The following is a 17,518-nucleotide window of genomic DNA, read 5'->3' as shown; positions in this document are numbered from 1 at the left end:
AGTGATGTTCAGATGTTGTGACATAGAGTCAACTGTTTAGTAAAAGCGGTACATTAGATCTGTACCATTTATTATTTAATCTGTAGCTCCACTAGGTATAATAGCTATATTTATTTAAATAATTCATATTTATATCATGAGATCATATCATCTTGTTTGATTAATATACTATGGACTCAACTTTTTCTTCCTTCTTTCAAGCATCAAGTTCAGCAAGGACAGATTCAGTGCATCCCAACTATGTGTTATTCTGGCTATTACGTTGTCGTCCCAGCACACACTAGCACTGAGTTATTCACACCTTAAAAATAACACCTATAGAGGCATATGGATTTATACATAACAGACTGCATATCAATTTTGGAATGCTATTATTACCTTTAATGCATATCATCATTCCCTCTGAGATGTTTAATGGTGCGTCCCATTAAATCACTCAGACTAACCTAATCATCCCAAGCCAAGGTGTGACCTGTGACCTTTAAACCTCCCCTATGTAACATGACCCTAAGGGATGTAAGCCAGGCTCCCTCCGTCTGCTCTGGATCACATATAATGGATACCACATGCTATATTTCACTCATATGTAGTGAAAAACAATGTCATTATTGCTGTAGCAGCAGGTGTGGTGGAACTATTGCAAAGCATTTTTTTCACTCTCCCGCGTGCCTGCAGCTCAATCCGTTGATCGGATCATACTGCCAGTCAAATTTCCTATTTCCCTTCTCCGACCCACGAGTGCCTTCTCCACGAAGGGCTGCTTGAAACACCTTTGGTTTGTCTGTGTGTTTGTGTGTGAAAGTTTGTGTGTGTGTGTCTGCATGAGGGTACGTGCGTGCATGTGTGTGTCTGTGTGTGAGTGTGAGTCTTTGTGTGTGAGTGTGTGTGTATGTGTGCGTGTGTGTGTGTGTGTACTGTATGAGTCCGTGTGCGCATGCATGTGTGCGTGTGTATGTGCGTCTGTGTGTGTGTGCGTGTGCCATTTCAAAAGAAAGGCCTCCTCACAGCTTCCTCTCAGAAAAAACGGGCTCATTACTTTCCTGGGGGAGGGGGGGTGGGGGGGAGTTTCAGACCCTGATTTGATCGACCTTGGGCCCCGGGGTCTGTAGGACAGCAACGGGCGTGGGGTCAAAAACAGGAGATGAGGCTTGGCGTGTAATTGGGGATGGGTGACTACTGGCTAGTGGTGGAGCTTAGAGCGATTGATGTAGAGCAAGAAGGATGCTCCACGTGCAGCATTTAATCAAGAGCTGCTGAGACTCTGTACACCAGGCATCTGCACACAGATTGGCAATCTGGATCCTGTTAAACTCATCTTCCGATTGGCTGTGCTTGATCTATAACATATCATCTAATTTGGTATTGATTGTGCGGTAAATGTGGTTGTTGCTCTGAAGCTCACATCCCATGTGCTGCTCTTGCAGGGGCTGCAGGAGACATGGGTGATTACAAATACAGGAAAATGGTCTGTTGGACATGTCTTGGATCATTTATGTAAAATTAATGAATTAATCATCAGAGCGGTATTATGCTGTTTGCTACTTTACATGTGATCCAAAGCATAAGCACAGAAAACCCTGCTATCAAGCTCATTGGAGCTGATAATAGTGTGACATTACATCTGCTGGTACGAGCATGCTGCCACTACATGAACACTATTTCAAGGATGGCTTCTCCAAGGGAAATACATTTGTATGTGAAACATTATATGATGCACGGCTTATTGTGATTCAGGAACTAATGGCATCTGCTATTGAGGGGCGTCATGAAACCCTTGGGAAGGTGGTGATGCTTTATAATCAGGGCAGAGAAAGTGACGACACTAGAATTTAACATCCATGCTCCCTTCTAAACGCTCTGCAACGCTGCAGGCAACACTGTTTTCCCCTGGTTCCTGACTGTGCACCAGGCTGTCTTATAACACACCCCCTGGGCAAGCCTGGCGGGCCTCCCCCCTCCTACATCCCTACAGCACACCCAGTTCCCCTCTAATGGCGCGTTTCCACCGAGCGGTGCGGTACAGTTCGGTGTGGTACGGTGCGGCACGGTTCGCGTTTCCACCGCCGAAAATTAGGCAGGGTCCCAAAATAAGCGAGCTGAGCCGGACCTATTTCTCTGTACACCTCCGTTGGGGTACCAAGCAGTCTGAAGGGTTGCCGAAAAGGTGGAGCCACACACGCCGTCCGTTGATTGGTCGACAGAATTGTCCCTTCCGCGTGACAGGGGGATGCTCTTTGTTTAATGTGTCGCGTTCTTCTTTTCAATTGAATTTATTAGCAGGCTACACTGTGTCGCGCTGCTATGATGTCACGATGCTTCGTCACTGCCGCGGCTATCGCCATCCGGCTTAAACCCCGCCCTACCATGAGGGTAATGCCGGCGGTTCCTCATAACACCAGCTACCACCTCAGCCCCGGGGCCTCAGGGCCCCAGGGCCACGTGGAGCCCTGTCACAAGCCTCATAGTGTGAATATTTCATTGAAATGGATTGGGTCTCCCGTCTTGGTGTCCTCTCACCAATCATACTGTCCCTACCCACCGCTATGCTGCTGTGTGCGTTAAGCGGCTTTGGTAGCGCAGGTCGTGGTCTGTTGTGTTACTGTACACACACCGGGGCTCCTGCTATTCTGAGTGACGGCCCCCCCGGCGGTTAGACCTGCTGGGGTCCACGGAAGCCCTAAGCAGGACTGGTTGCAAAGGAAGCAGGGAGAGAGAGGGGGGCTGGGGGGGATAGAGGGGGGAAGACATGGAGAGGAGGCCAGGATCTTTGAATCATCTCACGAGGAAGACCAGGAGGAAGACCACCCCCAACCCCCCCCCCCCCCCCCACACACCCCACCCATGATCCGACAAATCAGATGCAATCACGCCAGTGAGGCTCACAAACGCACATGCATTCATGCGACAACACACACGCACACACACACACACGTCAGTGTCACAGTCTTATATAAGCACCTACTCATACATATATGTGACCTCCCTATCCTCCATTACACACACACACACACACACACACATGCACACACACACACACAAACAAACACACACTGCACTACTACACGCCAGACTTTAATGCAAACAAATGGGCCTGCAGTGAGGGAGGGCCTGGGGGGGGGGGGGAGGTGATAAGAGGGCTTGAATTGGTCTGGCGGTCTCCTGTGACTGCAGCTGGCAGGAGTGGGATCCAGCGAGGACATAACTGCTCTGTAGGAGCAGATAAAGACGGTGGAGAGGAGGGTGCCAGGCGGAGGGCGGGAGGATGGGGGGGGAAGGAAACGCATTGGGCTCGTATATCTCTTTAAAGCAGGAATAATGCAATGTCTTATCACACTTCATATTTTCGAGGAGACGGAGGGTGTTCTGCATAGTATTTAAAATGTGTCTCCTTGGCTCTGCTGCTGTCCCTTCTCTTCACTTGTGATTACTAGGCTGGGGGGGGGGGGGGGGGGGGGTGGGGGGGGGGGTGGTCTCACTGGAGTCACCACGCAACCGATTCACAAACAGTAGTAGGTAAAGAAACAAAAACACATGATGCAAACACCATACACACGCGCGCACAGACACACGCATTCACACGCGCGCACACACACAGCCACGCGCACACACGCGCGCGCGCGGACACACACACACACAAACACACACACGCGCACGCCCACACACGCACACACACACACACACACACAAACACACACACACAAACACACATAAATCCATACTCTCACTCCGGCACATATTACCCTTTTGCATACTCAATAATACATAGTCGAACAAAATAAGGGTATGCACATACACACAGACATTCATGAAAAAAGACACATCCCTCATCCGTTGCCTGAGTCCACATTTTACGCTATGCAGCTAAACAGGCGCCGACCTCACCTCCATCACACAGGTGTGGACCAGGGCGCGTTGTAAAGGACCAAGTTATTACTATCTTGCCATTCAACCATGTTCCCTCACACCATGTGAGAAATGTGCAAAAGGACAGGCGAGGCAAAAAAGTGGGAGCTTCAGACTCTAATTAAATATTAACACGGTGCCTCCATAAATCATGAATATTCCACAGAAGTAAAAAAGACCGAAACGGAGACGCGGATAAACTGGAATCATTTCAACGTGCAGGCTATTATTTAAAGTAAATATTAAATTGCACTTCTGGCTGTTCTTTAACGCAAATAACAGAATAATCTTTATGGCTAAGAATGCCTGTTGGTTAAACAACATTGTTAAAGAAATACAATCATTCTGGCTGTGCATCTAGCGCAGAGCACCGCGCTAGGTGAGGGCTCACCCTCCCATCCTCCAACACACTGACAACCTGCTACCTGTTCGCCCAATAACCTCGCCTACAGAGAAATCAAGAGGATAAACTGCATCAAAAGCGAAAGGGGAGAAAAAGGCTGAAAGCTAGATTATAAACTAGTGAGATATGAGCAGACAACTGGGTACTCACCGTTGACAGTGTTCTCCACTTTTCTCTTCCTTTCCACACACTTCACGCCCTATGCCTCTCTATCCTTCTCTCTCTTATCTGTTCTTTCCTTTTTCTTCTTTATTTCTCTTGATCCTCTCCCTTTGCCGGCTCCTCGACCGAATGAGCGTTCACTGCACTCAGGAACCGAGTTTCTATGGCACTGGAGTCTGAGCGAGCAAGTCAGCAGGCTACTGTTCTGCGAATGTCTGGGGGCAGGTCCATCACACAGTCCACAGATCCGTCACACAGGCTCAATGATCTCTCACTTCAACTGTTGCGGACAAACGCGCCACTTCGACTTGGTGTGTCATCAAAAACGTTTCAGAGGCTGGCAAAAAAAAAAAATCTAAAAACATAGAGAACTTGTCGTCTACACATTTATTTACAACCTACAACAACAATGAAGACATAAGTTTAAGTGCATGAATATTCATGCAGCATGTGTTGAATAAATATCAAAGGCGTTCTTTGAATAGATGCCCAAATACAACAAGCAAGGTGTTTTTTTTAATGTATAATTAGGCGCGTGAACAGTGGGGGTGGAGCGAGTGGGTTGCTTTTTTCTTTCTTTCTTTCTTTTATTCAGCCGCACCAGGCAACTTCCCAAGCCGCGTTGCTGCTGTAGTTCTAGCACGCATTTAGTCATGCGCAGTTGATTTAATAAGCCCGGGAGATGCCTCGCGCGGCGTCCGTCTACTACAGTGCGCGAGACTATGGCCACGCGATATTGCAGCACAATCAGTTCACTGTTGAACAAAGAGGGAGAGCGCGCAAGAGGGAGGAAGGTATTGGAGTGAGGGAGGGGGAGGAGCAGGGATAGAAAGTCCTCGATCTAGATTAGCATCATTGTATCCTCCACATCATCTGGTCTGCTGGGGGTGTACTGCTGTGTTGCTACTGGCTTAAGAGGCTGCATGGTAGACAACCTTACCAAACACTCCACTGGTTGCGCTATGAAACATGAAGGACGAAACCTAACTCTATGTGAGGTACTGGTTAGAAAAACTGGCATTGGTCGAGAACAGAGTGCTCTGAACAGGAAAATAATCAATTCATAGCAATGGGGACTGCTAAATGCAGCATGTAGTACCGATCTAAAAGTGTGTTCAAAACTACGCGTTCCAATGCTCTGTATCTGGACACCAGCAATTACAGTGCCCTATCAGTAAGTCCCCCCACACCCCGTTACTTTGGATGTTGCTGTCATTTTCCTCCAGAAAGAGTTGACAAATCTCACAGAAAGATGGGCTCATTAATGCTGTCTGAAATTTGAGAATTTAATGAGGGGAAACCTTCATTAACAACCATTGCGTGGAAAGTGTGACTAATAGGCAGCTATTACTAAATATTCTAAAGGGTGTCATTAGCAAACATCCGGGCTGCTTCCCATCACATACATCGATTCTAGGCTCTTCTTGGCTCTCTAACTTCGCTCTCTTTGTCTAATATATTTTTTATCCATAGTCCTATCAAAACCATGTAAATAGTTTGGAAATTACATAAATTAAGACAGACACATCAAATTGTTAATGTTCCACTGCATATCAAAGATGTACGTATACATAGGTATAGAGACCCCTAAACCATTTCTTCAATGCCTATATGGTTTAAAATACATCTACATGAAGTTCTTTAAAAACTTATTTCACAATTTCCGGTCAAAGAGGACTGGCCACTTAAAGGTGACATATCATACCACCAGGTGTGAGTGTGATTAGCCATTACAAGCCGTTTGGAAAATCAGCCTTTTTTGACATAACAAGTGGGCGTGTCCACCTAGATGTGTGCTGGATAGATCACTCTACCAGCCTACCCAGTGGACTGTAGAAGACGTTGCTCATCTATCTAGCACACATCTAGGTGGAAACGCCCACTTGTGATGTCAGAAGAGGCAGATTTTCAGAACGGCTTGTAATGGCTTAATCACACACCTGGTGGTATAATATGTCACCTTTAAACACACCTGCTGGTCATTGAAAAGTTTTCAATCATAATCATGAAGGAGCAAACCATCTGCTTAATATTGGACAGACTGGTGTGAACCCTGCTATGTTTCTACCACACTGCTACTTACTGCAATGGTTTTTTTAAGACACTTGTCTTAAACGCTTAATTGGTTAATCCTAGCTTTGAATTATGCTCAAGGCGGGCGTCTCTCCTGGGGGACTGCAGAGGTGCTAGTGCCTGAATATACGTGCAAAGAGTGACCGAGAGATTCTCAGGAACATCTCAGTGCACACACACCAGGGATAAACTCAGAAGCACCATTTATCTTCCTAATGAACCGTTCATCACAGGTTCCCGCCATCCGCGGCCGTGATGGAAGTCCGCGCCTGCGGGTCCAAGAAGCCAGTGTGGAGTTCAAAGGAAAGCAGAGTGCAGACGGGTACATTCTGCTGCGACTCCAGGCTCTCAGAATACAAATGTGGAATCCATTCAGTGTGCAGAGAAGCCATTGAAGAGGCTCATGAAGACAATACATTGTTGATGTCTAACTGGGAGGGAGAAGTTTGAAGATGGATGCTAGAGGTAAGGGGTGGGGGTGGGCGCTGCCGGGTGTTAAGACTGTGTTAGAAGCTAAGAATTTAACGTTTCGGGGATCGGACTGAGCCAGATCTTGGAGTGGACGATGGGGAAGGACATGGAATAAATGTTAGGTGAATGGGATGGCCTATTCAACATATTCATACTTCATCAGACATACTATTCATGTAGATCTGCACAGCATGTGAGTCTATATGAAGTGGTCCCACGCTGTTAATTGGAACACCTATAGCTTCCCTTGGGAAGCCAACGCCACAGCTAATTAGCTCCAACAATGTGTAAGATGTGTTTTGTCGGCGGTGGGGTGTTACTAGTTAAAAGTGTGAACAAGGCCTCCGTACCTACCCTGATCTCTGAGTCACCTTAATAACAAACTGCGTAACCACTGGGTTGGGTCCTACATACACACTTACAAAGAATGATACTGTGATTTAACGTGACATGCACGGGGGGACTGGTGCTGCTGCAGCCTCTGCCAGTGACCCTCTTCACAAGGCTCTATTTATAGGCCAGGAAAGAAGACAGGGATAAGTGTTGCTTTGCTTACGGTCATCCTTCCTGCCGGCTTTGTCAAATCCTTTTATGCGTGGGATACATTAATTTGTCTCTACAGTACAGTATAGTCAAATTTGACTGTGCATTGTTTAATTTGAGCATCAACAAACACAAGGCGTTAATTATCAAACAATGAGAGTGTACGAAGGAATCGCTGGGAAGGTGATTGTTGCACCACCACCTATTGTCCTCCAGATATTAGGCTGCAGAACTGATTTGGAGTATTCTTCTTAATTTCACCCATGACACACTCATGAATGCTAGGCAGCTGTATAAAAAGAAAGTGTTTTTTGGCCTCAGCCTGGACCAAATCCAAAACGAAATGCCAAGCGATTCCTCATATAGAAAGCCCAAGACAGATGCATTGTTTTCGAGCTAGCAGCTGTCATTATTGCAGGTCCCCATTGCTCTGGTGGCCCTTTTGAATATGTGCTTGACAAATAGGCTTATGGAACATTTAGATAAGGCGTGTGCTTTAAATAGGATTTCTGCAGGGGAAAGGCAAATCCAATAAAATCCACATTTTCTATAACAAAATAGCATGTGACATAATCTATGTTCACATACGTGTATAAGTACAATCAGTACGTTGGTAAAAAAGACAACCTTTGAGGAAGAGCTATATTTTTTTATAGCAAATACGATCCTGCTGCATGTGCTAGAAGAATGATTTATTTATTATCTCAGTAGCCTCAATGTGGTCACCTCAAACTGATATAACTAATTTAAAACCCCTTAATTGCCTATAAGTTAAATTGGCGTGTGTCTGACCCTGGGCTTGCAGGCTAATCATGGTGTGTCTCGTCTGATATCTCCACCGTGAGCTCAGATAGTCTCGAGTGGAAGATTGGTAGCCTATATGATTAATAAGTGGTAAAATAAACTCCCATAGTAATTGGAACAAAAAAAAACTATTTGATGATTTTCTTAAAATTGTTATCGAGCCCTAACAGACAATCGACTGGCCCAATGCTTGTCATCCAAAACAAAAAAGGAGAGTGAAGCACATAAACTCTCCCAGGGCATTGATTTGTGCGCATCTGGTTTAATTACTTTAATGAAGTTACGGTTACTGTTCGCCCCTCTTCCCCTCCCTCCCTCCCTCCCTCCCTCCCTCCTGCAGGTTATCCTCAGCGTTCTGACAGCAACACCCGGGAGGTAATCGCTGCTGCTGCTGTGCAGACAGCCGCCCCTGCTACTCTTGTCATTGTGTCACAGGTATGCATGGGAGCAAACATGAGCCTCTTGTGTTCGTAATTACATGCTTGGCTGATGAATAACTTGTCAAGAGAAGGGGTCCATCGTCTCCCACTGTGGAGCTCATTTCCATAGAGAGATTGATGCTACAAGTGACCCCCTTCAGGTCAGTCCATGTACACACCAACGGCCTGCTCACAAATAGTATAATTGTGTTGTAAACATTCTGGTTATACATCAGCAACTTTCCTCCTATTTGATTTGTACTCATATGATACAATAATATATAAAGGACAAGCATGCCTTGATTATAAACTAATCAACAAAGAGTGTGGCTTGAAGTTGTTTATGAGAGCCTTGAACAGGAAGTGTTTTTTCTGTTCAATCTGACATAACCAATACTCCATTATTCGAGAGAAAGCAGTGTTGTAATGAAAAGCTTTTAACTCTCTGTACATCTAACTGGGTGTTTAATTTGTTTTATTAAAATTGTTGTTGTTCAGTGACGCTTGAAGTATACCACAGATGTGTACGTGTACCATGGCAGCAGACAAGCAAGACAGAATGAAAACATTAACAGTCACCAGACTGTTAAATTAGCCTGTGTTCCAGGCACATGGTTATTTAACAAAATGGTTCCTAAACCATTTGTGAAGAGCAAAGCTGATTTAGTTGCGCCTCTAACTTGTTGCTGAATGTTTGACCACCATGCTTCGGATCAAACACGCACCGTCGTGCAAGAGAACAAAAGCTATCGCTTCTTCATTAGCCTAGTCCATCTCCCAGATACATGAGACATGCAATATGCATTAATGTCTCCATTGATGAATAATGGAGGAAGGACCCCAGGGTGTGTTCGCCAGGTGATTCTGAGTAACTTGGTTGGGGCTGCATGTTAAACATTGACTCCCCTTGGTAAGGACATGTACCTAGTAAACCAGCTCATCTAGAAATCTGATCATGACTGCCATTCTGGATTCGAACCATCCTTCACTAGTGCGTCAAGCATTTTTTGTATTCTTGTTCAGAACCTTGTGTCGCATCTGTATTCGTCACAGGAAAATCCCTGTTTAATTTGGTTGCCTAGCAACCATGTGCCTTCTTTCTGGTAGGCAGGCTAACTTGTGGTCTGGGCTCGCGGCAAGCTGGGCAGACGGGCATCCTGTTCGAATGGCGTCCTAAAGTGGTTCACAAGGCCTGTTGCCCTGTAGGCTGCTATGCTTGATCCATCATCCGCCATATTCAGCCACTTCCCACCGGTACAACGTTTATAAATGTATCAGCGAATGCATCGACGATACATGGCTTGGTTTTACATCCTCCATTGTTCACAATGTACCCATGAGGTGGTTCTTTCTAATGGTAGACAAGCTAGTAAGGTCAGTGCATCAATTCCTGTCAGGTTTAGGCAGCATCCCTTCAGGGTGGCCAGTGGAGCCTTGTAGAGAGAGCTATAATCCAATCAGAGGATAAAATGTCACAACAAACAGAGGATAGCACTGTCTGTAAAAAAATTAACTCAGCCCCAAGCATTGTCTCCCCCCTAAAATATGTTCCCTGCTAAGTGGTTGACCCAATATGCATGGGATTGCGAGCATACGCGCATGCATGAGTGCACACGGCAGGGATGATGATGCAGCTTTGCATCTTACCCCCTTCTTCACCTCCGTCTGCCTGATTGTTCCTCTTAAGGGTCAGGCTACCCCCTAGGGGGGCACCGCAGAGTTGTATCATAAGTGAAACACAAAAATAAAGGAAGCAGCGGTGCTTCCTGGAAATGTTAGTGTGTGTGTTTGAGTGTGTGTGTGTGTGTGTGTGTGTGGGGGGGGGGGGGTGGGGGGGTCGGGGGTCTGTCTGGGCTGATGAAAGCCCAAGGCACGGTGTGTTCCCGGACCTGAAACTAAAACCACGTTAGGGAAGCTCCATGTTTTCCGTGAGGAAAAATTAAGTTTCTTTGTACCCGATGACCCGGACTACACATCACATTAGGGAGTCATAAGGAAGAGACAGGAAAAACATGTTTTCTTTCTACTTCTGCATTATCAGGAACATAAGGGACAAAATGTTCTGGGCCGTCTCAGGGTTGCGCTTCACATGTGTCCGCTGCCTTCCCTAATCAGGCAGAATTTGCCAGAACACTTTTGACGTTGAGCTGATAGTGTTTGGAGCAACGCTAGTCAATATGGAATTTAGGCGATATTGGTGGATACAAAGCGCCAGACCAATCAGTGGATAAAGGGATCACATATTAAACCTCTTCCTCATTAACCGTTTTAACAGTGTGAATACAGACCGGGTTGGAAGAAAAACGTTTTCCACAGCTGTGAATTTACAGGCAACAGTTGTGATGTCCTACAAATCTCACACACCTACTCAACTTGTAGTTTGAAACTGAATGGTTAAGGTTAAGGTATGGTTAGGTTGAATTGGAGACGCTACACCCCCTTGCAATGGAAAAGTCATCACTTGGGGAGTTCGGAACTTTGGTGTAGTTTTTCTAGTTTAAAGAACTGACAGTTGAAAGTGTTCACTAGTAAGTAGTGGGTTACCTTAGCTTAAGAGAAAATAACCCCAGGTAATGCTACCTGTGCATCGTTCATCACTCTCTTTGATGAGCTGTAGGGAGCTGTGCCTGTGTCCCCGCGTTTCTGCGCCATCAGCTTAGGGCTGCGGCGTCCAACCAAGAGGCTTTAAGCTCCTATTGAGACAGAGGACAAGCAGGGTTACTAAGAGAAAGTGCCACTGAGTTTATTGCATTAAAATAACCTAACAAAGTTATGAAGGGGTGATTTGGTGCTCTCATCTACATCTGGCAAGAGGAAAAAATCAAAGACAGGCACAGAAAAATCCTTCTACTTTTTAAAAAAGGAAATCTTGCTCAAAATGTCCCCTCAAATCTCAATACCAAGGCTGGGAATGAACATTAATTGGGCTCTAGTGACATTAAGGCGCTGGCTCTCACATTGAGTTCCATCTGTGTCTATAGTGTCAGACTTGCAGTGGTTGCCTGGGGCCTGATTCCTCAATCAATAAACCAATGCGCCAGCGCTCAATAGCTCAGTGGAGGCCTGGACCGGAGCAATGGCCCAGGATAACCCAGCAAGGATCTACATAATTCATCACATAACCCTCATTTGGCTTCTGTGACATTAATCAATTAAACCAAAAGCATAAAAAAATATGAATCAATAAATGAAACACAAAGGATAACAATAGTGTGGCCTGCTTTGAAACTCCCAAAAAAAAACAAAAAACAATAAGCCAGATTTAAGACACTGCAAACACTGTTTTATGAACAGTCAATGCTGGTTTGGTAATACATATTCATGTTTGATCATTCATGGGATAGCCAGTCTGCAGGAACAAGTTGGTTGTGGGTTTTATACATTATTCAAAGGGAATAGATTCACAGTCATGATACCAATATCCGGTCACAAGGAGGGAGGCCTTGTAGGGAGACAAAAAAGAAAATGCATCCTCAGCCTATCAGCCCCATCAGGGACCGCCAAGGAGCTATTGATCTTTCAAATTAAATTGTAGGTAGGAGAAAAAAATGAAGAAGGGCTCTCCAGAGACGGAAAAGAAGAAGGCGTTTCAATATAAAATGCTGTTCACAAGCATGTTGCTTCCCAGGCTTGTCAGAAGTAGAAGAAAAAAGTGGGATTGGTATTCAGTCCGCTTATGGTAGTGTTTCTCTTTATCACATTTATATTTATGAAAACCTCCTCGCAATTATTTACTACTCCGATTTTTTGACCCAACCCCAGGAGAAGTGACGTGACTTTAACCTCGGACTGCTTCACTCTAAGCAGCCTTCATCAGATACCTGTCACCTGCCTTTACCCAGGTGAAAACCATGCATGGAATCCAAGGCTCCAGACGATAAACCAACCATGAAGCCCAAGTCTCCAGATGATAAACCAAGTCCCCAGATGATAAACTAGCCATGTAAACCAAGTCTCGAGATGATAAACCAGCCATGTAGCCCAAGTCTCCAGATGATAAACCAGCCATGTAGCCCAAGTCTCCAGGTGATAAACCAGCCATGTAGCCTGAGTCTCCAGATGATAAACCAGCCATGTAGCCTGAGTCTTCAGCCTGGTCCGTCCGCGATGTAGCCCGGGCAAAAAACAACGAAGCTAGGCCTTTATTTAGCTTGAGTGCACAAAACAGAAAGCTTTAAACGTCTTGTGATTACCAGCAATAATGTGAGGGCTTTTGGGAAGAGGGGATTTGCCGTTGCGGGCACTTAACACACCCATTTGTTGTCTTTTGGTAAGCAAAGGTTCTTTTCTCTTTTGGTTGTCTGCATTGCAATGTTGTGTCTAATAAAAAAGGGGGCGGTAGACTGTAGATATGAATTATTGAAAGGCCCGGCGGTTCTTGGGGGTTCTAATCTCACCAGGGCAGTTAATTTGATGTTCTTGTTTTGCTTGCTTTTTTGGATTCAACCTGCAATGCAGCATCCAACGCCCCACCCCCTCGCGGAGACCGTGGGCCAGAGAAGCCCACCAGTGGGACCAACAGGAACCATCAGGTGAGGGTCTGCCTCCGCCAGCCAGAGGTCGTGATAATGCTCACAACAAGACGGGCGTGAGAAATAATGCAATCAAAATAAGCCCTGTCAGTTCAAGCCCACACACCTGAAGCTGCTGCTGATGGTGTTGAAAGTGAAATGTGTTATACGTGTGTGCACATATGTGTGTGTGTGTGTGTGTGTGTGTGTGTGTGTGTGTGTGTGTGTGTGTGTGTGTGTGTAGGTGTGTGTGTGTGTGTGTGTGTGTGTGTGTGTGTGTGTGTGTGTGTGTGTGTGTGTGTGTGTGTGTGTCTGTCTGTGTGAGTAAGTGTGTGTGAGCATAGGCATATGTGTGTGTGTGTGTGTGTGTGTGTGTGTTTATAGGCATGTGTTTTTTTACACAGGTAACGTGTAGGCGTGTGTGTTTGTGAGTGATTGTATGTGTGTGACCATGCAATTAACATATGTTTGTTGGTTTGTGGGTTTGCGTGTGTGTGACTATACATGCGTTCTGCCTCTCTATGGCTTCCACAGGTTTCAGGGAGCGTCGCGTTCATGTTGAGCGTCACGACTGCGGAGTGAATATCAATATCTCAGGAAGGTAGCCGATCACGGAAGCGAAAAGCTTCCAAGAGCCCGGGTTAGGTGTCCCTGCCGGTTTCCTAGCCCAGTGCGCTGTCGTTGCTAGCCTGAAAGCAGCGCACTGATTCACCAAATTACAGAGGCCAGGCATAGGCTATAATCTCTCAGCTATATCAAGACACAGGCTGCCTGAGAAAGGCTCCCTGATCCCTAATAACGTTATCAGCGCTGATCACAATGGTAGACCGCGGTCGGGGGACTCAGGGTGCTATATTAAGAGCCAACAGGCAGGAGAGGTGTATATTAGTATGCTTACTTAGAATTCATTGGCTTCTGCTTGAAGGGTGTCATAGATCTGCCTGTCAACAATGCAAAAGTTTTATTTTGCATTCTCACTGAGAAGGGAAAATAACTTTTCTTTAGGACCAAAACACCAAAGCCGTCCCCATCTCCCGACGGGCAGGGCAGAAAGAGTACAACCATATCTTTGCGTAGAAAAACCATTGACTGCAAGACCCCCACCACCAAATGAAAGGAGGCTGTTTCTAATTGAGTATCTTATAGATCACATCAGTAGAGTAACAAGCAATAGCAATTGCGTTCATCGTCTGTGACAAAGAACCACACTTTGGAGGGAAGTAACGAAACACAGATCTATATTATACGTAGCAGAACCGTATACCGCTCCCGTATGTCAACTGGAAGCTCCCGCTGGCCCCGAACCCCGAGCTTGCCACTGCTGCACGGGGACGAGTGCAGTGCGCACCATCACTTCACTCACTATTGCACTTGGGTCCCTCTGCAATGTGTGCAGCGCACCGTGTAAAATACACAGGGGGGAGACAGTTTGTCCATCCCCCCTTCCCCTGCATGTCCCTGTCCACAATATGAGAAGCAGCTTGTGTTTGGATTCCATGTGGCAGAAGAGATTCACAGCGACGGCCCGGGTAACATGCAATGGCATTTAATGTCCCCGCGGCGCAGAAGCCGCCACCAGCAGCACTGGCGTTCCGATTCGGTCAGTGAGGATGATGTGACGTGACAGAAGATTGGGTCAGGAGTGGTGTGACATGCAGTCCGTAAACAGGGAGGGAGGAGGTGGTGGTGGGCGGGGGGCTCCTCCTTTTGAATGACATGTTCTCTCCGCACCTGCCTGCAGACCTCATGCCACAGCAAGACTCTCACTCACAGGGAGACACGCTGAGCCGTCCGACCGCGGTTTCTAATCCACTGCACTAATCCACAACGCATCAAAGCGGACATGCATGCGCGATGAAGCCATGTAAGAGCATGTGTGTAAACGGAGAAAGCATCCATTCAAAGACTATGATGGGCTGTTTGTGAGTGATGATCCTCGTCGGGATCCCACTCAATTATTTTTCCAAGCGCATGAGACACAAGGGTGCAATTTAGTTTAAGACTTGTAATGATCTGCTTTTATTGTTTGCTAAACCCAGAGTCTCCATATCCCAATGATTGATGTATGCTTCACAGTTGAGGACACGGTCACCATGTTGTCACATAAATAGAATATGTCCATAACAAAGATCTTTGACATGAATAGCTCTCACAAGGCATGTCATGCATGAATGTGTTAGAGACACTACTACTACAGTCTACTTGCGCTTACTACTGAGTACGCCACTTGGGTACTTCTCTGCAAAAGGAATTTGAGATTTGTCCTTCTAAAACCACAACAACCACAAGATTTTGGTTTTGTCTGGGATGCAAAAGGACTCACAGTTTGGAAATGTCAGGCTGCTGCAGAGGAAGAACCCTGGAGTAACGGTCAAATAAAAAATACAAAATATCCCTCATGAATAATTACGAGATTATGTGAAGTGCGCTGAAGGTGGATTGGATTAGGCAGATGCTTACTATTAATCTTCAGCCAAGTAACTTCCTCAATAAGTACTTCCAAAGTGTCATCCAAGCCAAAAGAAAAGAATACATTATCAGCAGGAACCTGTTCCATTCTGACGGATGACCCGAGGTGGTCTGGGGGACATCAGCTGGCGATATTTAGCCTCAGGGTTTATCTATTAATGATACAGAGGCTGTGGTCACCCAGCAACTGATGAGTCTGTTATATTCTACTATTGCTGTCTGTTTTGCCTTGGGGTCGGGAAACTTATTAAGGCGGAAGACAAACAAGTGTCTATGGAAAGCACAAGGGAACACTATAGAATAATATAGGAAGACATTAATGCTTTATTTCACCTTGTGAAGGCTGGATTAGGACTTTTCAGAAGATACGGTCAGTATTGGATCTGCATGAAAACTACCGGGAACGTCAAAGAATGGATGAAATCTAACAGAAAGGCGCAAAGAGGGACAAATCCTAGAATTGAGGAGAGAGATAAAAGCTGCAACAGCATTCAGCATAACTCATGGATATAGATATATATCTATACATTGATATATATAACACTAACTCCAGGTGCATATATATATATATATATTTCACCCTAATTCATGGATACAGATAAATGTCTATACATATATAGATATCTATAAATATCTATATATAACCCTAACTCCAGATGCAGATACATTTATATATATATATATATATAGCTCTAATTCAAGAATACAGATAGACATCTATGCACATATATATTTGTACAACCCTAACCCTAATGAAACAAACCAACCAGAAATCACTTACCTGGTTCTGGGTGGTCGGAGTTCTGTTTGGACAACAGGAAGAAGAAATCCTGGCAGGTGTCCTGAGCGAGCAGCTCACCGTCGGCCAGACAAAGGTCAACGATTAGGGTCACGGCTTTCTGACAGACCGTGTCATCCTGCGCTCGGTCCGAACTCATGCTCTCGTCTGCATCCTCGGTGGTGAGTGTGTGTTTGTGTCTGTGTGTATGGTTGTGTGTGTGCTCATCCGAGGGGATGAGCTCTCCCCACACGAGCGGCAGCGTGGGATACACGAGACAAATGCAACATGTCATCGCCGACCATTCGCTGAATCTTCCCCCCTTCTTGCGGGGGTTTTCTCCAGTGCACACTCGTGCGTTTGCGGGGGCTTCGGCGCATGTGTGGTTGTTTTTGTGCGTGTGTGTGTGTGTGTGTGTGTGTGTGTGTGTGTGTGTGTGCGTGTGCGTGTGTGTGCGTGTGTGTGTGTGTGTGTGTGTGTGTTTTCCTGTTGTGCCTCTTAATGTGTTGTTGTGTGACTGGATGCAAGACAAAATCCTCTTCCTGAAAATATGAGTGAAATACCAGAGCCAAGATGTATTTATTGTTATCCCTTTATCCACGTGCATGTTTTGCTTGTGTGTATGCACGTGCATGCGCGTGGCGCATCTGCACAGCAGTGTGTGTGTGTGTGGGGGCTTAATGAATCACTCATGCCTCCAGGTATTCCCATGGACAGAAGAATTGCATCATTCCTCTTCTTAAGAAAGATGCCACATTAAAGATATGAGAGGAGTTCACACGGCAACAGTCAATATTCCAACAAGAGGTTAAGCCCTAATCCCTCCTCTTCTCTTCACACACCCCCTCTCTCTCTCCCTCTCTCTTTCTCCCTGCCCCCTCTATAGCTCTCTTCATCGCTCTCTCCCTCCCCTCTCTATATTTCTCCATCTCTCTCCCTTCCCCCTCTCTAACTCACTCTCTCTCCATCTCTCTCTCCCCAT

General features: G+C 45.8%; 1 protein-coding gene across 1 annotated transcript in view; it reads right to left on the bottom strand.

Annotated features, from left to right (window-relative positions):
• The window catches only part of syt6a (synaptotagmin VIa), a gene marked incomplete at both ends in the record, with an annotated part of 32,661 nt that extends 15,965 nt beyond the window's left edge, over positions 1–16,696 (bottom strand). The window contains 1 exon segment of the mRNA XM_079741515.1: positions 16,540–16,696. Within this exon segment, the coding sequence (XP_079597641.1) occupies positions 16,540–16,696 (157 nt within the window).
• Positions 16,697–17,518: the final 822 nt, after the last annotated feature.

Source organism: Pollachius pollachius, assembly GCF_949987615.1.
Source record: "Pollachius pollachius genome assembly, chromosome: 8".
Taxonomy (NCBI): domain Eukaryota; kingdom Metazoa; phylum Chordata; class Actinopteri; order Gadiformes; family Gadidae; genus Pollachius; species Pollachius pollachius.
Note: the sequence above shows the minus strand (reverse complement) of the source record. Positions and strands in the feature narration are given on the sequence as shown.